Source organism: Manis pentadactyla, chromosome 6 (assembly GCF_030020395.1).
Source record: "Manis pentadactyla isolate mManPen7 chromosome 6, mManPen7.hap1, whole genome shotgun sequence".
Classification (NCBI taxonomy): domain Eukaryota; kingdom Metazoa; phylum Chordata; class Mammalia; order Pholidota; family Manidae; genus Manis; species Manis pentadactyla.
The window spans coordinates 138942756-138965119 of NC_080024.1; the positions used below are offsets into that span (position 1 = coordinate 138942756).

The window sequence follows — 22364 nt, forward strand, 5'->3', positions numbered from 1 at the left end:
TACTCTTTGGAATGTAACCACTGAAAATCAATGGCATATAAGGCACCTAGGAGTATGAAAAAAAAAACTTGAAAAAATGCTGCTCAAAAGTTTCTATTCTGAAAGAAAAGGACAATTAGCAATATATGTAGCATGCATGTATTTAGGGCAGTGCTTGCCATCCACTAGAATATTCTGCTTTGTTGGAAATGCCATGTATCTGTTCTCTCCAAGGTGGTAGGCACTAGGCTCAGGTGCCCAATGCGCATTTGAAATTAGCTAGTGCCACAGAAATGAATTTTGCATTTTATTTAATTTAAATTAATTTAAGTTTAAATTGTCCATATAACCAATGGCTGTTGTATTAGTGCAGTTCTAAAGGAGGTGGCAAAGAATGGCAAGCCATGTCTGAAAAAAAGTTCCTTAACTTTTTAACGTCAAGGAAAACCTGGTCAAGGGTAGAATTTTTTGAATTATATAAGTCCATAGATAAAGACCAACAAACAGCATTACTTGAAATTTGAGGGACTCATTCTAGAACTGAGACTCCAGGAAGTTTAACAATAAGTCATGAAAAATATACTATCCTAAAATCCAGAAACAGCAAAATTAAGCATCACCATTCCTTGAAGCAGAATCACTACTTGTCAAAGCCATATATATATATACCTGTGAAAGATTATTAAGTTAATAAAAAAACTAGAGTGAGCAAAGAAACAACAAATAAGGTAACACATTAATGTAGGCTGGTCATAAAAGAAGTCTGTGGTTCAGAGTGGTCCCCTGCGTAGATCACATTCTTCTTGGAAGGTCAGCTAAGAATAGAAACAAGTCAACTGAGACATCACTTGCTTTAGTTTAGCAAAAACGCCTTCCACCGATGCACCAGCCTGATGACTGATGGGATCTTCCTGGAGGCCACAGTGTCTTCAGCACCCCCTTCATCATTTCATAAATCCATTTGGGTTTCAAGGAGCCCTTACTAAAAAGACACATCGAAGGAAATACAGAAAGCCTGGGCTCTGTCATTAAATTTGAAACACACATTTTTTTTCTCTTTTTTTTTTTCTTTCCTTTTGTTCTGTTTTTGGTTTTGGGTTTTATATTTTTGCTCCAAAGACCACAACCTAGTAAACTACTAAATAATTCATTGGAAAACAGAGTGATGACTAGGAGACAGGCATTTGAAATGCAGTGGACAAACTGAAGTAATCATCACAACCAGCCAGCAGCTGCTGCACTTGGAATGAGGCTATTTAAAAATATGAACTCTGTATGTACACTGCTTCAGATACTCTACATTTTAGTAGGTCTTGTCTCCCCACATGTCTTTATATGCCCAACCCGAGAGCTCATTTCATCTTAGTGGGAATACACACTGCATGGTTTACAGGTAAAATTTTTAAAATTTGAACTTTAGGTATAGAATAAAGGCTCAAATTTGGACTGTGGCTGTGGCCATAGAATACATGCTGATTGTGATATTCCCAGCATAAAAATGAGTGCAAGATTTTTTCCAAAGAATTTTATAAAACCACACATTATTAGTGTGCAGAGTCTGATGCTGTTACGGATCCCCGCCTATGTGTACCTCACTGCAAATCTCAGCGGGCTGTCGGTAGTTCATTCAGGCTTCCCACCCAGTCATATAAAGTCTTTTCTTGGCACTTGAAATTTTAGAACAAGGTATAGGAAAGTTTTAAAAAACTAAAACTTCAGGCAGTTACTCTGGGAATGTACTGTGGATAAATGGACACTTCCACACCTTCTCTAAGGATTGCAATTGAAAAAAGTTTCCACACCAGGTGCTACCTGACACCTAATTACCAAACCTATCACAGAAGCACATGGACCATGGACTTGATCAGTCTGGCGTTGTACAATCATAGCCACAGACAAATTACTAGAGACCTTAGGGCCTCTTGGTCTTTATCCTTTGTGTGTTCCTTGCCTAAACAATATTTATGCAAATATAAGCTAAGCAGTAATGAAAGCATTAGAGAAACCAAATCAAGTTCGATGAGGAGAAAAACAAACATAAAACCCTCAGGTATGAGATAAGCATTTATTTCCTTTGCAAGAGAAAATAAACCAGAAACTCCTTTTTAGCTTGTTATTTTAAGTTATCTGTATAGTTCTAAAGCTGATAGTTTCCATATTAGATCTTTTAAGAAGCAATGTGCAACACTGCAAGAAGAAACGGACTTTTTAAATATGTAACTAGAAGTGACAGCCAAATTGATAAAACCACTCTAAGGAAATGAGTAAATTACAAAAAACAGGTATTTTTGTAATATAGTAATACTGTTTCTAATGAGTTTTCCGATAGAATTAATTGTATTTTTTTTCTGTTCTTCTCATGTTCCCTTTCATCATTACTGCCATGCATTTAACTCATTGTGATGTGTTACCACTGATATTTATTTTTTTAACTCTTTTTTATTTATGTATTTATTTGTTTCATTTGGTGGGTTTTTAAACCCAGATCCCACTGACCCAGTTGATTATTATCCTTTGCTTGATGATCTCCCCACCTCGGTCCCAGACGTCTCCACCCCCATGCTCCCACCAGTAGGTGTTCAGGCTGTGGCTCTTACCCACGATGCTGTGAGGGTCAGCTGGGCAGACAACTCTGTCCCTAAGAACCAAAAAACGTCTGAAGTGCGACTTTACACTGTCCGGTGGAAGACCAGCTTTTCTGCGAATGCGAAATACAAGGTGAAGTTCTAATTGATAGTATGAAACTTAAAATGAACTGTCATTTGTTTAACACATTGTTTCAAATGCTTCCTGCACTATCGTCAGTCACTCTGCTGCAGTGATAAGAAATGGAAAAACAAAGCATTATAATAACTCAATATCTGCAGTTAGCAAGGGAATAATTTTATATTAAGAAACAATTCTATGGCAAGAAAGAAAATCATCATCAAGAGCAGCAAAATGTTATTTGAATTCCGCCAGATGCTAGGTTTGTATAAATAATTTGATTCTGTACAAGGAAATGCCATTTTCCTTTGAAAATAGCAGAGTTCTACATTAATTTTCTGGATAGATTTCGGTGTCTTCCTTTTCCTTTGGAATCTAGATTGACACCAAAGGCAACCCTGTTGTTTCAGAGGCCCATCTACACTGAATATAACCAGGAACACTCAACTTGAAGATTTTTTTATAACATCCTTAGGATGCCAAGCCATTAGCATCTATGTCCTCATTTAGTCTTGAAATATTCTCATATGATAAAGAAAACCCACAACTCACACTCCGCTTTAACTAATATGAGTTAGGTAAGCCCTTTTTTCCTGTTATGTCACTGAATCATCCCAAAATCCTGCCAGGAGCTCCTTAGAGACACATAGGTGGATGTGGCCACTACTACTGTCAAATCTCTGTCAGCCATCCTCAGCAACTCCAGCAAATAGTTATAACTGGGGCAACTTTGGGACGTCCTCAGCCTGCTGCAGTATGAGCATGTACAAACTATACACAAATGCCCACACAGAAGAGAAGATCAGCACGTGATTATCAAGTATCTACTATGTACCTAGAACTGTGTTAGATCATAGAGGCCACGAAACATGGGTTAGTTGTTATTACTTAACATAATTTTGAAATAAAGCTTCACGAGATGATGATTTGGGGATGAAGAAAGTAGCTTTGAAAATAAGAGCATACATGTTTCCCAACAAGCACTGCAGCTGCTTCATATTGCCGTTCTGTCCCATCTCTTTACCACTCTCCCAGGGTAGCTCTCAGGGAGACTTGGGGTCTCCTGATACTTTATCCAATGTTCTTCCCACCAAACCATCATCCTGCTTAATCCAGCCTCAATCCAGGGATGATTTGGGGGATAAAAATATCTTTGGGACTTTCTGACTCAAAAGACCCTAGAGAGAAAGCAAAATCCCACCAATAATTTTGTAAGTCAGCTTTTTTCTTCCTATAGCCATGCTGGATCTGCTTCTAGTCTCTTTAAACTTTCAAGTGGCATAAAATTCACACTTCATCATAAATCAGTTTTTAGTTGAAACCATTTTAAAAACAGTTTTCTTTGGCACTGCTATCCTGCTAGGTCAGGTATTTGGAAAAGTTTTTCAGGCAAGCCCAAATAGTATCATTGATATAAGATATGTTGTAAGTGCCCTATCCATCTCTTTATAGTATTAGATTTAAGACTCAGAAGAACTATAAATAAATATAACATTATCAGATAAGACAACCAGTGAAACATATGAGAGCATTAAAAAAAATTCTCTCTTTATATACTGATTGACCAATTCTAAGTTTACTTTAAAAAGAGTACTTTAAAAATTTTATGCTCATAATTTCTGTACTTTGTGGATACATTCATTTCACAGAATGGCCATAGGTAGTTTGCCGGTATGTGAAATATTCTGAAGGACAGTGATTGTTCTCTGCTGAATGGTTTCACTTCCAGAATATTTTGTGACAAATCATTCCAACTGAATAGTTAATACAGCAAACACAGAATTATTGAACTTCACAAAGAATGCCTAGAAAGTGAGAGCCAATCCCAAAACTATTCTCTAGAAGGAGAGGCTGATATCTCTTGTGAATTGAAGCTTAAGATAAAAAAAAATAGATTTAACTCTTCCTCTCCCTGCATTCTTCCCTAGCCTAAGGCTTCAATTACTAACATTCCACCCCATTTCTCACACATGTACTCTCTACATCAGCACCCTGAGAAGAAGAAGGGATAGAGGAAAAAAATTGGCAAGTTGGGCAGCAAGGGTAAATATAGAGCATATCTGGTCCACTAGAAGAAAGACAATACATTGACATTTTACAAGAAGTGGTAATAGAATGGTTGGTGTTCCATTCAAACCACTGTCATATCTATTACTTCATCTCACTACCCACTATGCTTTATAAGGTAGGTAGGGATGCAAAAGGTAGAGGGGGGAAAAGTACATGCATGTAGTCAAATGACCCAGAGGGGGAAAGTACATACATGTAGTCAAATGACCCAGAGGGGGAAAAGTACATACATGTAGTCAAGTGACCCAGGCTCAAGAGTTGGCTTTGCAATGTCCTGTCACTTCTCTTAACTTGCTCAATCTCATTTTCCGCATCTATATGGTCGGGACATTTAAAACTGCTATAAAAAGAATAAGTAAGATTCTTCAGAGTTCAGTATGTATGTAGATATCTTTCTGAAGATATAGGTAGGTTGTGTAACTTGATAACAATTTCCCCTTAAACGAGAGCAGGAACTCAGTGGTCCTGGTGGCCTTATCAGGGCTCCCCAACAGGAGTAAACTTCTACTTCCTTTAGACCCAAATCATGCCAAAGTCCAGACATTAATATTTCAATTATTTTAAACTTTGTATTGACTTTCCTTATCAAGTGGAGGAGTTTTCTCTAGTTTATTTTCTACTGAAATGATTAATCACAGGATGTTTTATATCAAATTCCATTCACAACACATCCAGTGACTACTGACTAGTTCTTACCAGATACAGCATGGGTATTACTGAAGATACCAAGTTGTGCAAGACTCACATCTCAGCCCTCAAAATGCCTACAGCTTAATAAGGAGCTTAACACATGCCTAAGATTATGTGTCACATTAGACAATCATGACATAGTAGCTAACATTTATTTAATATCACTCTGGGCCAGACACTATGTTTCATTTGACTTATTTTTACACTTTAATAATGTGAGGACAGCACTGTGGTTATCTCCATTTTATAGATAGGGAAACTGAGGCTCAGAGAGGGAGTATCTGGGTGTTCTATGCTAACAAAAGTAACTGGCCATGATTTTCCAAATTACTTCTAAGTTAATGACCTATGATGAGCGGTAACCTTCCAAGAAGTTCCTGAAAAAACTCAGTTAATTCATGGTTTTGGGTTTTTTTTTAACTATTAGAGAAATTTTTTTTCTTTTTCTTTTGATGTCATTAATATACAATTACATGAGCAACATTGTGGTTACTAGATTCCTCCCATTATCAAGTCCCCCCCACCTACCCCATTACAGTCACTGTCCCTTAGTGTAGTAAGATGCTATAGAGTCACTACTTGTCAGCTCTGTGCTATACGGCCTTCCCTGTTCATTCATGGTTTTTATAGAATGCAAGTACATGATTCTAGAACCCAAGGTCAATGTTGCTTAGTGGCCACCCAAAAACCAGCAGTGTCTATGCTCAAGGAAATTAGTTTTATCAAAGTGGGATCCATCCTGCTAGCTTAAATGTTTTGATTGTCTCATTTCTCTCATTTCCATTTCTAAAACTCAGAGGTGTTCATGATAGCAAAGGAGAGCAAGATTGGAAGTTATATATCAGTATGTCAGACCCTAGCTGCCCATTTTGTGTTTAATGGGATTCCATCTTCCTGAGTGTACAAAGTATTTTTTTATTTATTTAGGGCCCACAGTTTCACAGCTATTTTTAAGAAGAGCTTCTGATAAATGTTTATGAGGTCATCATTTTAATCAGATGATGGGCACCTCATCCAAATGTTATCTGTACACTCAAATATGTATTTGGTTTTGTAATAAAATGTAGGATTTTCATAGCTATCATCTAAAAAGGATTCGTGGTAGAATAAAAAAGATACACCACACTACAGTAGTAAAGGAGGAGACAGGTATGACATGGGCAGAGAAAAGAGCCCTAATTTTTCTAGACATAGATAGATGGCATATAATAAATATAAAAGTACAGGTAAATATTAAACTTTGGAAGAAGATCCAAATCTAAATACCAACCATAAATTGATATATTTATAAGAGGCATAAATAGTCTTAAATTTGCCTGATCAGACAGAAAATACACATTAACCTGGGAGATGAACCTGCCTTTTTTCATTACCATTTTGATATTTTGAATAAGCAATACAGACAGATGATTTACTTTCTACTAAAATATCTCTAACATATTGTTTAAGACAAAGAATGGATTCAGAAAACAAATAACAGTAACACTAATGTAATCCTTTAATATTTCTCTATTTTGTTCCTTCCAGATCCACCACTCGAGTAACCCCACTTACATGTGTGTTTAATGTGAAGTGTGCACAAAGAAAGCAAGCCACACAACCCATCATTTTTGTCTGTTTTCTTTATAATAGCCAAATTGATTCTAGAATCACTACACGTTTGTACCATGAAATCTTTTTTAAAAAAACTATACAGGAGAACTCTAAAAATTAATTTTATTCCTGGTAGAAAATAGTCATGATGATTAAGGAAATATATAACATTAAAACCTCTGGAAGAAAAGATTTTGATTATTATAAATATGTTGATGTTAAAGTTACTGCCGATAACCTTAAAAATGGAACTGACAGAAAGAAATGGAATTGGTCCTGTCGCTATATTTATTGCCTCACTTGGGAAATTTTATCAGTTTGCTGCCCCTTTGAACGACATAAAACCTGCTTTTATCGACCATATTTTGGACGTACAACCCACCAGTGTGCAGTTGTTGGCAGAAAAGAAGTAGAGTCAGTTTGGTGTTCTAGGTCTTCTGCTGTTTGGAAATAGATTCCTTTTTTGTTGGCTTATTTCATCATCTTTTTACATGTCTTGATTTATCCAGTTGATAGAGTTCATTTTTTTTCTCTTTGCTTATCCCCCACATGTATAGTCAGAAGACACCACATCCCTGAGTTACACAGCAACAGGCCTCAAGCCAAACACAATGTATGAGTTTTCCGTCATGGTAACAAAAAACAGAAGGTCAAGCACATGGAGCATGACTGCTCATGCCACCACGTCTGAAGCAGGTATGCAGAGAAAGGCTAACTTCACAACTTCTGCTTTGGGTATTTGGTAATGATGTTTCCCAGGTTGTGTGGGAGTCAAAACATGTGCACTATGATGTCTGAATTATTCCTTATCCTATGGAAGATATCTTATGCTTTATAGTTCATAGCATTTCTAGATCTAGTATTATCCTTCCTACTCTAAAAAAGAAGAAAATGAGTGCCCAGTAGGTTAAGTAATCTGGTTTTGATCTAGGCATTAACTCAGGGGATCTGAATATAAATCTCTTTTTCAATATATTTAACTAAAGGCAGAAATCCATGCATTGAACTCTGTCCAGAGCACATGTGTCTTTGAACAACAGTCATGGCAGGTATTTACTGTTTTGGAAACAAATGATATACAAAAATACAACATTGCATTACATCTGTAGTCTCATGGGTGCCTACCCTAAATAAGTTCAGCTGAATTTGGAAAGAAGTTTCTGGGTAATGAAGTTCACTCTTTGGAAATAAGACAACACAATGGAAAACTTTCTTGTAATTTAAAATAGTTCAAGTCTAGGGAAAATGCAATTCATAATACATTTTACCAGGCATATTTACAAGGAATCATAAATGTTGAGTTTATAACCTTAACAGACATACAGTGTATTTGGCATTTATAGTTCACTGAAATTCAACATCTGAAGATTACAGTGTCTCCCATGCTTTTGATTGGTTTCATGAGATTGTATCCTATTAAGGGGCAAAACTACACCAAGCATTTCCAAATTTAAAAAAATTACACCAATAGAATTCTTTTCTTTAGGTGAGTTGAATTTATTTTTCCATTAGAATTTGTCCCATGGTTTTGAAATTCTAATTTTTATTCTAAGCTACCACCTTAACTAAGAGAGTTCACTGTGAATATTTTTACATTTTTGTGGATACTTCTTTCTATAAGAAATTTTCTAGTATGTCTGATTTAATTTCAATACCCTCTTCTTCTATTTTACATGTTATATATAGTAACTCTTTCTCCTAGAATTCTGCTCTGGATGCCAATACTAACAGATTCTTCAGAAGAATAAAACAAGCTGAATGAATTAAGTACTATGAGGTATATTATGAGTATAATAAAGGATCTGATCTTCCTTTTTTACTTAAAAAGAGATGGAAAGGTTAAATGAAAGTCAGTTAGACTTTTGGTCTTCCCTGAGTGAAAGAGAAGGAGTAGTAATTTCCTCTTAAAGCAAGCAAATCCACTCATTTTTCTCTTTCATAAACATAAATGCACACCAACATCTGACTTGACAAATGTACCCTACTGATTTCTCATCAACTGCCTGGCCTTGTAGGGATACCAATGGAGAGAGCCATTGCTGACAAAAAAGAGATTAACTTTTAGAAATGTGGTTAGTAGGAGTTTGATTGTCAAAATAGATAATCATCTGGACAAAGGTGCAAATAGCATGTGGATGAGATCCCTGGGTGATGATGAGAAGCAAGAAGTAATTCACAAGTGTCTGCAGATTTTATAGCTGTGAGAAGGAAATGAAGTGAATGGAGTAACTCTAAGGTTTGCTTCTCATTCTGCAATGACATAAAGACTGTATGGGGCTGCATTGTTATGCACAAATGCTAAAATTGCTTGTGATAAAACAGCAGCTAGCCATTTCTTGATAAATCATTTCATTCTGTATAGGTGATCAAGCCTTAATTTTTCTCTAGTTAAGTAGAATAAAAATGACTTGATGGACACCTGAAATAATGAGGACTTGGAAAGGGACAGGGGACCAGCCAACTCCCAGGCTTTGGAGATGAGAAACTATTGGACTATCCTGTCAAGGTGTTGCCATCACAATGATTTGATTCCATATGTTCCTTCCTTGTGCAAGCATTCAGATTCCCAGAAGAGAGAATCACACACCTAAATAAAGAGTGGGGTAAATGCCATGAAATTCCTAATGGATGTTGCTGCCATGTTCACATGACACAGAGGAGAGCTTGTTTCTAAAGGAAAAAGCCAACTGCTTGTCTTTGTGAAGGAGTAAAGGATGAGATACTGGACAGTGCAAATAACAAATACCCCATATGATTTCCATGGCTGGAAATCTTCTAAATGTTAAATATTGCCTTCCATTCATGCACTTAACAAAGAAATTCAAGCATGGGAAAAAATTGTTTGAGAATGAGATAAACCGGAGGGCAGTACTTGCTCAGGCAACTGAGATATTAACTATGGGGCTTCCAATAATGTTCATTTACAGTTGTCAGGTCCCAAGACAGAGACTTGGTGTAAAAGGTAAAGAGATCACAGTCTATATATTTGGCAGAATTAAAGTCTGATTTAGAAGAAATATATAAAATTATAAAAGCAACCCTGAAGTAATATAAGAAAAACAATCATAGAATTTCAGGCCAATTTGGAATCAGAACAAATAGATCCAAGTATAAATTCTGCTTGGAGAAATAAGGGGAAGTTTCACAAAAGAAATAGTAATCAAGCTATGGCCTGAGTGGATCATCAGGTACCCATTGTAGAGCCTTCCAAAAAAGGAGACAGCTTGCACAAAAATACACAGGCAAATATCAGAAAGATGTCTTCAAGAGACACTTATGAGTGGTTCAGAGTAACTGGAGTGCAGTATTTGTGGGATAACAAGGGGAAACAAGGCTGTAAAAAAAAAGTAAAGTATAAATCCTGCATGATCTGACATTTATTATTGTTGTTTATTTACATTTAACCCAAAGAGGACGGGTAGTCAATTAAGAATTTCTAAAAGAACCCTGAGATCAAAGAGGAGTAGACCAGAGACATCTGCTTGACCTAGTAGAGGCTATTGATGTTATTAGGGCCACATTCTTTTCCAAATATTAGGGAATAGTTTATAGTTCATAAAATAATCCTAAATATTTTAGCTGTTGTTTCCAATACCATAATCTCTACTCACCAACAATTCAGACGGCTTAAGAAAAATGAAAAACTTGCACAGCACCTGAAATAGATTACTTGTTAGATTGTTTTTTGTTTAAAGAACCAACTCTTCAATGTATTATTTTGCTTGCTAGTTGGAGAGTTATTTTATCTTTTATGAGTACCAAAACAGATTTGGTGAAGCAATATCATCATTTGACTGTTTTCTAAATAAGCATCAATTTGAATTGTAACAGTTAAAAAAAAACACATAGACTATTCTGACTAGTTAAAGAAACAGGTCGTTCAATTACTTCCTTAATTGAAAAATTCCTTATTATGCTTGGTTAATACTCTTAAGTCAATTTGTAACTATATTACCTTCCTATTTGTGGCTTAGAAAATATCTTGAATGAACTGTATATGAAAGTAAGCCTTCTTTAAGATATCATTACTTCTTTGGTATTTTGCTGTAACAAATTTTCTTTTGCAACAACATCCTTCCTCTGGTTTCATTAAATCATATATATATATGTATGTATGTTTTTTTTTTTCAGTTTCTTTACTCAGAAATCAACTACACTAGACCCATGTTTTATCCTCCTCCTTTTCCTCTTCCTCTTTTTTAAAACTTTTAATTTAAATATATTAAGAACCTTGTCAAGATATTATGATTAGGCACAGTTTTGGTGAACTTGGAATCCTAGTGTCCTTGAGAATCAGGATGTTGGAAATAAAATGGTATGGTAGATTGGAATGTTTGGCGTCCCTTCTATTTGGAATTATGTTCAGAAGTGAAACTGGAAATAGAGTTGATCTGCTCAGATTCTGCATAGTAGGACCAACCGAAGAGCCAAAGAGACTGGCAAGAGTGAAAAGAAGTTCAGAGTGAGCGCCAACATCTCCCGACCTTGTATAGGCAAGCGTTCCGATGCAGAGATCAGGAAACTCCGCCAGACCCAGCCACAGAACTTAGATATGTCCTGAGATTGCCAATGTCAAACTAAGGGTAGCTCACAGAGACTACAGATAAATAGACTTGAAGCATTGTGAGCTACCTAGAAGAGAAACTGCATTTTTTAAAAAATTTTTACACAGTTATGTTATATTCAGTTAGGAAAATCTACCTTTCTCAGAAAAGGAACAGATTATTCTGGTGTCCAAAATTCACCTGCCAAATGTCATTGTTTACATTTTTGCTTTTGGCATTAATAAAAGAATAATTTCTCTGTGCATTCCATGTACTGGGATCTCTTCTGACTCCAGGATTTCATAGAATGAGAAATGGATTGTTAGAGAAATCTGAAGCTTGTATTAAAAGTTTAACTCATTATTATTATTATTTTTTTAATAAAATGCTAAAGTGGTAGATAGATGCAAGATAAAGGTAGAAAACATAGTTTAGTGCTGTAAGAGGGCAAATGTAGATGATCAGGTGTGTGCCTATAGACTAAGTATAAATCCAAGCTAGACAAGGGCAACAAAACATCCACGGATGCAGAAGATTTCTCTCAAAACAGGGGGGGTGAGGTTCTAAGCTTCACCTCTGTTGATCCCCAATTTCTCACCTGATGGCCCCTCTGCGACTGTGCCTGTCTTAGGTTGTTCCTCCCTTGAGGAATCTTACCCGTCTCTGGCTAACCAGTCATCTTCTGGGGCCATACAGGGAAATGTAAAGTTGGTAAGTGAGAGAGAAGCAATATTGTTTGAAAAGGTTGGCTTTTTACTTCTTTGCAGATTTATGCCCTGTGGGTTTTATGCCCAACATTTGTCTTGAGGTATCTTTACCACTTGGAAGAATTATGATACTCGGTAAATTCGTTATGAGGCATGAATTCTATTTAAGGGTTGTAATTATGAAGGAAGAAGAAAACCTATAGAAGTAGCAGACGGAAGAAAACATGGGAAGATTGGTTATTTCTTTGACATATCTTCTTGTAGAGTAACATAAGCATGTATAGGTTTTAAACTACTAATTAAATTGCGCACACACATTAACATAATAGGAATACAGCTACATAACCAAAGCAGACCTACAATTACCAGCCATCTCCAGTGAAACCAAGAAAACCAGTTAGGCACCCTAGGCATTTGTGAAAACTTATCAATGATATGATGGATATTGTCTAACTGAATTTGAATAGTTTGAGAAAAATCAGACAAATTAAAACAACACATTCCTGGGAACTGTTCACATCCCGTATGTTCTTTTAACAGTAGATAGTCTGTAGTCACAAGATTTTGGAGTGCTGCAACTTGCACTTCTCCTAATTCTTGGTTGAGTTCCAACAGTATAGATCCAATCAAATTTGTTGTTTTACTGTATGCACAGGCCAGCTTAGATATCTCCTTCCTCATTCCCGTGGCAAGTCCAGGAACTGGTGGGATGAATGCAGCTACAACTGCAACAGCACCAGGACCTTTGTTGAAGTTTTTTGATGATCATCTTCTGGAATGACTCTTCAGAGAATGTTGATGTTGGAAGTTCTTCTTCATATCGAATCTTAATTCATTTTCTGGGTAGCCAAATTAGGCTTAGATCCTCTGTATAAACACAAACAAACTCTTTGCCCACACTTTGATATGCCCTTTATATCTTTGTGAAGAACTTATTGGAGATCACCACACAGGAACTGCTTTTTTTTTTTTTTTAAGAGAAAGGAATATTATCAGAAAAATGTACTTCCATAGCTGATCATCTGACACCCTTTAAATGATCAAAATTAAGGATATTTAAAGCATGCATTAATCGTTGATTTACAGTTAGTTTTGTCCTATCAGGGAGTAATCCCCCTTTTCTTTATTTTATTTTTATTTTTATTTTTTTTGTTATCATTAATCTACAATTACATGAAGAATATTATGTTTACTAGGCTCTCCCCTATACCAGGTCCCCCCCACAAACCCTTTTACAGTCACTGTCCATCAGCATAGCAAAATGTTGTAGAATCACTACTTGTCTTCTCTGTGTTGTACAGCCCTCCCCTTTCTCCCACCCCCCCATCATGCATGCTAATCATAATACCCCTTTTCTTCTTCCCCCCCTTATCCCTCCCTACCCACCCATCCTCCGCAGTCCCTTTCCCTTTGGTACCTGTTAGTCCATTCTTGCCTTCTGTGATTCTGCTGCTGTTTTGTTCCTTCAGTTTTTCCTTTGTTCTTATACTCCACAGATGAGTGAAATCATTTGGTATTTCTCTTTCTCTGCTTGGCTTATTTCACTGAGCATAACACCCTCTAGCTCCATCCATGTTGTTGCAAATGGTAGGATCTGTTTTCTTCTTATGGCTGAGTAATATTCCATTGTGTATATGTACCACATCCTCTTTATCCATTCATCTACTGATGGACACTTAGGTTGCTTCCAATTCTTGGCTATTGTAAATAGTGCTGCAATAAACATAGGGGTGCATCTGTCATTTTCAAACTTGAGTGCTGCGTTCTTAGGGTAAATTCCTAGGAGTGGAATTCCTGGGTCAAATGGTAAGTCCATTTTGAGGAACCTCCATACTGCTTTCCACAATGGTTGAACTAATTTACATTCCCACCAGCAGTGTAGGAGGGTTCCCCTTTCTCCACAACCTCACCAACATTTGTTGTTGTTTGTCTTTTGGATGGTAGCCATCTTTACTGGTGTGAGGTGATATCTCATTGTGGTTTTAATTTGCATTTCTCTGACAATTAGCGATGTGGAGCATCTTTTCATGTGTCTGTTGGCCATCTGTATTTCTTTTTTGGAGAACTGTTCAGTTCCTCTGCCCATTTTTTAATTGGATTATTTGTTTTTTGTTTGTTGAGGTGGGTGAGCTCCTTATATATTTTGGACATCAAGCCTTTATCGGATCTGTCATTTTCAAATATATTCTCCCATAATGTAGGGCATCTTTTTGTTCTATTGATGGTCTCTTTTGCTGTACAGAAGCTTTTCAGCTTAATATAGTCCCACTTGTTCATTTTTGCTGTTGTTTTCCTTGCCCAGGGAGATATGTTCAAGAAGAGGTCACTCATGTTTATGTCTAAGAGGTTTTTGCCTATGTTTTCTTCTAAGAGTTTTATAGTTTCATGACTTACATTCAGGTCTTTGATCCATTTTGAATTTACTTTTGTGTATGGGGTTAGACAATGGTTCAGATTCATTCTCCTACATGTAGCTGTCCAGTTTTGCCAGCACCATCTGTTGAAGAGACTGTCATTTCGCCATTGTATGTTCATGGCTCCTTTATCAAATATTAAGTGACCATATATGTTTGGGTTAATGTCTGGAGTCTCTAATCTGTTCCACTGGTCTGTGGCTCTGTTCTTGTGCCAGTACCAAATTGTCTTGATTACTATGGCTTTGTAGCAGAGCTTGAAGTTGGGGAGTGAGATCCCCCCTACTTCATTCTTCTTTCTCAGGATTGCTTTGGCTGTTCAGTGTCTTTGGTATTTCCATATGAATTTTTGAATTATTTGTTCCAGTTCGTTGAAGAATGTTGCTAGTAATTTGATAGGAATTGCATCAAATCTATATATTGCTTTGGGCAGGATGGCCATTTTGACGATATTAATTATTCCTAGCCAAGAGCATGGGATGAGTTTCCATTTGTTAGTGTCCCCTTTAATTCTCTTAAGAGTGACTTGTAGTTTTCAGGGTATAGGTCTTTCACTTCTTTGGTTAGGTTTATTCCTAGGTATTTTATTCTTTTTGATGCAATTGTGAATGGAGTTGTTTTCCTGATTTCTCTTTCTATTGGTTCATTGTTAGTATATAGGAAAGCCACAGATTTCTGTGTGTTAATTTTGTATCCTGCAACTTTGCTGTATTTCGATATCAGTTCTAGTAGTTTTGGAGTGGAGTCGTTAGGGTTTTTTATGTACAATATCATGTCATCTGCAAATAGTGACAGTTTGACTTCTTCATTACCAATCTGGATTCCTTGTATTTCTTTGTTTTGTCTGATTGCCGTGGCTAGGACCTCCAGTACTATGTTAAATAACAGTGGGGAGAGTGGGCATCCCTGTCTTGTTCCCGATCTCAGAGGAAAAGCTTTCAGCTTCTCGCTGTTCAGTATAATGTTGGCTGTGGGTTTAACATATATGGCTTTTATTATGTTGAGGTGCTTGCCCTCTATACCCATTTTGCTGAGAGTTTTTATCGTGAATAGATGTTGAATTTTGTCAAATGCTTTTTCAGCATCTATGGAGACGATCATGTGGTTTTTGTCTTTCTTTTTGTTGATGTGGTGGATAATGTTGATGGATTTTTGAATGTTGTACCATCCTTGCATCCCTGGGATGAATCCCACTTGGTCATGGCATATGATCCTTTTGCTATTTTTTTGAATTCGGTTTGCTAAGATTTTATTGATTATTTTTGCATCTATGTTCATCAGGGATATTGGTCTGTAATTTTCTTTTTTGATGGGGTTTTGGTATTAGGGTGATGTTGGCTTCATAGAATGAGTTTGGGAGTATTCCCTCCTCTTCTATCTTTTGGAAAACTTTAAGGAGAATGGGTATTATGTCTTCTCTGTGTGTCTGATAAAATTCCGAGGTAAATCCGTCCGGCCTGGGGATTTTGTTCTTGGGTAGTTTTTTGATTACCGTTTTAATTTCTTTGCTCGTAATTGGTTTGTTGAACTTTTGTGTTTCTTCCTTGGTCAGTCTTGGAAGGTTGTATTTTTCTAGGAAGTTGTCCATTTCTTCTAGGTTTTCCAGCTTGCTGCATATAGGTTTTCATAGTAGTCTTTAATAATTCTTTGTATTTCTGTGGAGTCTGTCATGATTTTTCCGTTCTCATTTCTGATTCTGTTGATTTGTGTTGATTCTGTTTTTCTCTTAATAAGTTTGGCTAGAGGCTTATCTATTTTGTTTATTTTCTCAAAGAACCAGCTCTTGGTTCCATTGATTTTTGCTATTGTTTTATTCTTCTCAATTTTGTTTATTTCTTCTCTGATCTTTATTATGTCCCTCCTTCTACTGAGTTTAGGCCTCATTTGTTCTTCTTTTTCCAGTTTCGATAATTGTGATGTTAGACTATTCATTTGGGATTGTTCTTCCTTCTTCAAGTGTGCCTGGATCGCTATATACTTTCCTCTTAAGACTCCTTTTGCTGCGTCCCACAGAAGTTGGGGCTTAGTGTTGTTGTTGTCATTTGTTTCCATATATTCCTTGATCTCTATTTTAATTTTTTCGTTGATCCATTGATTATTTAGAAGCATGTTGTTAAGCCTCCATATGTTTGTGAGCCTTTTTGTTTTCTTTGTAGAATTTATTTCTAGTTATATACCTTTGTGGTCTGAAAAGTTGGTTGGTAGAATTTCAATATTTTGGAATTTACTGAGGCTCTTTTTGTGGCCTAGTATGTGGTCTATTCTGGAGTATGTTCCTTGTGCACTTGAGAAGAATGTATATCCTGTTGCTTTTGGGTGTAGAGTTCTATAGATGTCTATTAGGTCCATCTGTTCTAGTGTGTTGTTCAGTGCCTCCGTGTCCTTACTTATTTTCTGCCCGGTGGGTCTATCCTTTGGGGTGAGTGGTGTGTTTAAGTCTCCTAAAATAAATGCATTGCAGTCTATTTCTGCCTTTAGTTCTGTTAGTATTTGTTTCACATATGCTGGTGCTCCTGTGTTGGGTGCATATATATTTAGAATGGTTATATCCTCTTGTTGGACTGAGCCCTTTATCATTATGTAGTGTTCCTTCTTTATCTCTTGTTACTTTCTTTGTTTTGAAGTCTATTTTGTCTGATACTAGTACTGCAACCCCTGCTTTCTTCTCTCTGTTGTTTGCCTGAAATATGTTTTTTCATCCATTGACTTTTAGTCTGTGCATGTCTTTGGGTTTGAGGTGAGTTTCTTGTAAGCAGCATATAGAAGGGCTTGCCTTTTATCCATTCTATTACTCTGTGTCTTTTGATTGGTGTATTAAGTCCATTTACATTTAGGGTGACTATTGAAAGATATGTACTTATTGCCATTGCAGGCTTTAAATTTGTGGTTACCAAAGGTTCAAAGTTAGCCTCTTTAGTATCTTACTGCCTAACTTAGCTCGCTTATTGAGCTGTTATATACACTGTCTGGAGATTCTTTTCTTCTCTCCCTTCTTATTCCTCCTCCTGCATTCTTCATATGTTGGGTGTTTTGTTCTGTGCTTTTTTTAGGAGTGCTCCCATCTAGAGCAGTCCCTGTAAGATGCCCTGTAGAGGTGGTTTGTGGGAAGCAAATTCCCTCAGCTTTTGCTTGTCTGGGAATTGTTTAATTCCTCCATCATATTTAAATGATAATCGTGCTGGATACAGTATCCTTGGTTCAAGGCCCTTCTGTTTCATTGCATTAAATATGTCATGCCATTCTCTTCTGGCCTGTAAGGTTTCTGTCAAGAAGTCTGATGATAGCCTGATGGGTTTTCCTTTATAGGTGACCTTTTTCTCTCTAGCTGCCTTTAAAACTCTTTCCTTGTCCTTCATCTTTGCCATTTTAATTATTATGTATCTTGGTGTTGCCCTTTTTGGGTCCTTTCTGTTGGGAGTTCTGTGTATTTCTGTGGTCTATTCGATTATTTCCTCCCCCAGTTTGGGGATGTTTTCAGCAATTATTTCTTCAAAGACACTTTCTATCCCTTTTCCTCTCTCTTCTTCTTCTGGTACCCCTATAATACGGATATTGTTCCTTTTGGATTGGTCACACAGTTCTCTTAATATTTCATTCCTGGAGTTCCTTTTATCTCTGTCTATGTCAGCTTCTATGCGTTTCTGTTCTCTGGTTTCTATTCCATCAATTGCCTCTTGCATTCTATCCATTCTGCTTATAAATCCTTCCAGAGTTTGTTTCATTTCTGTAATCTCCTTTCTGGCATCTGTGATCTCCCTCCGGACTTCATCCCATATCTCTTGCATATTTCTCTGCATCTCCGTCAGCATGTTTATGATTTTTATTTTGAATTCTTTTTCAGGAAGACTGGTTAGGTCTGTCTCCTTCTCTGGTGTTGTCTCTGTGATCTTGGTTTGCCTGTAATTTTGCCTTTTCATGGTGATAGAAATAGTTTGCAGAGCCGGGACGAGTGACGGCTGGAAGGACTTCCTTTCTTGTTGGCTTGTGGCCCTCCTCTCCTGGGAGAACAGCGGCCTCTAGTGGCTTGTGGTGCGCAGCTGCGTGCAGACAGGGTTTCTGCTTCCTGCCCGGCTGCTATGGAGTTAATCTCCACTGTTGCTGTGGGCGTGGCCTGGCTCGGGCGGCCGCTCCAAAGTGGTGGAGTCGCGTTGGAGGGGGAGCGGCCTGGAGGCTTTTTATCTCTATGAGGGGCCTCCCTGCTCCCTGCTGCCCTGGGGGTTAGAGTGCCCAGAGATCCCCAGATTCCCTGCCTCTGGACTAAGTGTCCCGCCCTGTCCCTTTAAGACTTCCAAAAAGCACTCGCCAAAACAAAACAAAAAATAAAATAAAATAAAATAAAATAAAATAATAAAATAATAAAATAATTAATTAAATAAATAATTTAAAAAAAAAAAGCCCCTCGCTTTTCTTTGTCCTCAGGCGCTGGCCTCAGGCATCCGCTCACTGGTCTTACTGCCCTGTTTCCCTAGTATCCAGGGCCCCGCGCATGCACTCTGTCTGCTCTCTGGTCCGGATGGCTGGGGCTGGGTGATCAGCAGTCCTGGGCTCCCTTCTCCCTCCCAGTCCGACTCCTCTCCTCCCACCCAGAGCTGGGGGGAGGGGCGCTCGGGTCCTGTTGACTGTGGCTTGTATCTTACCCCCTTTGCGAGGTGCTGGGTTCTCTCAGGTGTGGATGTGGTCTGGCTGTTGTCCTGTGTCCTCTGGTCTCTATTCTAGGAAGAGTTGTCTTTGTTATATTTTTATAAATATATGTGGTTTTGGGAGGAGATTTCTGCTGCTCTACTCACGCTGCCATCTTGGCTCGGCCCCACTCCCCCAAGAAACTGCATTTTTAAGGCATAGAGAATGCGAAGGCAGGTCAAAAGAAGCATGGAAGATACTGGACTGGCTTGGCCAGTTTGCTGCCACCTCTGAAATATTTTTTAAATTTTGTTGAGCACAAAGAGGAAGAGGAAAAATTACTTTCCCTTTACCCTTCTAGGTTCTTGGCTGAGACACCCCCTGGGTAGTTATAAAAGATAAATTAACAGGAAGAAAATAAACAGAAGTTTAATGACATATATTCTTCCTGTGCACATGGGAGAGACCCAGGAAAACTGCGTAACTCCCTGAAGTGTCCCAAGCCACCACCTTAATTAAATCACCTCCTTAAATATGGCATCCATCTAAACACAAAAGAAGATGTAGCATGGGAGGCAGTTCTGGTGGGTTTTCAGGCAAATCACAATAAACGAAGGATGGTTGTGCTGCAGATTTAAGTCTCTACCTTCTCCACCAAGAAGAGTTTCTAGACATTATGTCATCCTCCTCTTCCTAGTGCAGAGGGAGAGACAACCTTGTAAATTCTCTTACAAAAGGGTAACATCTACTCGGTTTTCAGAGCTTTCCCTATGTCTGCTATTTCTTTAAAATATTTAGTTTCAAACAATCCCTATGCCAGAGTCATACTTTGGCATAACAAATTCTGCTCCCCTTCAACAGCAGGTGGGAAAAGTAGTTTTCTAAGAAAGGCAGGATTTCAGACCATCCTATTTCATACCAGGTTGATACTAAGCCCCTTACCTCCTCTATTTTCAAATACTTTTTGCTTTCTTGTTAGGAAATACCTAGTATGTTACCCAAGCAAGATGTTTTGACCTGTGTTTCAATATTTTTGTGTGTGGCATTTAAAGGAATACAAAACTAGGTGACAGTTTTGTTTATAAATCCTACTGTTGTAACAGAAATCTGTCTCTTGGAGACATGTAGCTATCAATCTCACTAAGTATGTGTACATTTCTTTGTTATAATGGTTCTTACATTTTTAGTGTAGCGCTCACTTGAAAATACCAGTTATAACCTTTCTCCTTTAAATCACTTAACTTCCATGGAAAAACATTAATTTCTTTCTTTCTTTTTTTTTTTTTTGCCTGTTTGCTTATTTAATTCAAATACTTGAAATAAATTTCAAATGGCAAAATAAGCATGATATACTGCCTGATAGATTCTGAATGTAAACATCATGAGAAGTCCCATAAATGTCTTGTTTTCTTTCACATCCAATGACAAGGCCTTGTCTGTTTCATCTTGCAGCCCCGACCTCTGCTCCAAAGGATCTGACAGTCATTACTCGAGAAGGGAAGCCTCGCGCTGTCATTGTGAGTTGGCAGCCTCCCTTGGAAGCCAATGGGAAAATTACTGGTAAGCATCTCAGTTTTATTTCCAGCGCTGCTCAGCTTGGCCTGTGATTGCTTACCTCATGTGCCCTGCTCAGTCTTTTGTGTATTCGTTTTCTATTCCAGCATCTCAGTTGACTTCCCAACCCTTTCTGATTGTCTCTTCTTGCCCCCTACTGACTGTGGAATTCTTCTTAATGGTGCATACAAAGGCGCATGCAAGCGCAGGAGCGCACAGCACGTGCGTACACACACACACACACTTCATTGGAGCTGCTTCCTGAAAGAAGTGTATTTCAATTAGTATGGACCTTTTGTTTTTCATTCTGTGGAGCATTAGGACAACCTTCTAATGCAATGCCTCTGAGCATTAATGACTAAAAACAAGGTGGCTGGTTGGCAATTATTAAATACAAAAGGCACCTAATCACCATACATTTTTGTATGGTATGTACAAGGAGGTTTGTCATTTTAGTTTCTCACTTAGCTTTTAGCTTCTTACTTAAATCGTAAGGTTTTGAAAATACTTAATATTGACAGACAGAAATTGAATTTAATGAATATTTCACAGTGACAGATTTTATTTTGCCAAATATTGCTGATAACATCAATGCCTAATTAAAACATCCATTAGAAGCCTGTAATGTTAATTTAGTATGAAAAATATAATGGAGTTCTATCAGGGATTTTGCATTTAAATGATCACTTAAGGATTTTAATAGATGTCTCCATAGCATATAATTATTATGAAAAATATTGTATAACTAAAAGTGTGCACATTATAGTCTAATTAACTTGAACCATTGGGTTAGGCACATGTAAGTGTCACTCCTTTTTCTTCCTTTTTTGCATACAGGAAGTGGAGAGCACTATTATAGATTAACAGTAATTTAGTCGTTCTGTGATGCAGAGATAAACATGGAAATTACGGTTCAGATGGCACACTTACTTTTTATCTAAGTTAGTTTCTGAATTTTACAAATTCAGACAAGGTAATGTGAAAATTCCAAATGTGATTTAAATTTAAGTTGAAGACTTGTTTTCTCTAGGAAATTGCTCTTTGTGCAATAGCAAACGGAATTTTCATTTGGGCTGACAAATACAGAAAAAGAAGAGGGACATAAAATCTCTCCAAAATCTTATATGCTCAGTTGTCAGTCTGCCAGGCTTTTTAAAAGTGAAGCTAGCTTATTCTGACTCCCGCCCGACCCAGTGTTATGATCTATTGTCATTGGTTCTATTTCAGTACTTCTGTAGATTTTGATTTGTCTAGGTGATGACTATTTTATTATGTTATAAACAGTTATTTGTAAGCCTAGGGTAAGTCAACAGATAAGAAATTTAAGAAGAAAAAAACCCAGGATAGAAGTTGTCTAAATAAAAAGTTCTAAAGCAAAAAGTATATTTTTGGTAAAGGATAAAATAAGCCTTGTAAGTACCCAAATCTCTATGCTTATTTAGGTAAATCTCATCATATAGTCAATGTAAACAATAGAATGTGTTTTT

At 37.2% G+C, this 22364-nt stretch overlaps 1 protein-coding gene across 1 annotated transcript in view; it reads left to right on the plus strand.

Moving 5' to 3' along the window:
- Positions 1-22364, plus strand: part of DCC (DCC netrin 1 receptor) — a 1164464-nt gene that overhangs the window by 1012641 nt on the left and 129459 nt on the right. The window contains exons 17-19 of the mRNA XM_036918577.2: positions 2465-2697; positions 7596-7734; positions 20776-20883. Coding sequence (XP_036774472.2) covers positions 2465-2697; positions 7596-7734; positions 20776-20883 — 480 coding nt within the window. The remainder of the gene's footprint in view (positions 1-2464; positions 2698-7595; positions 7735-20775; positions 20884-22364) is intronic.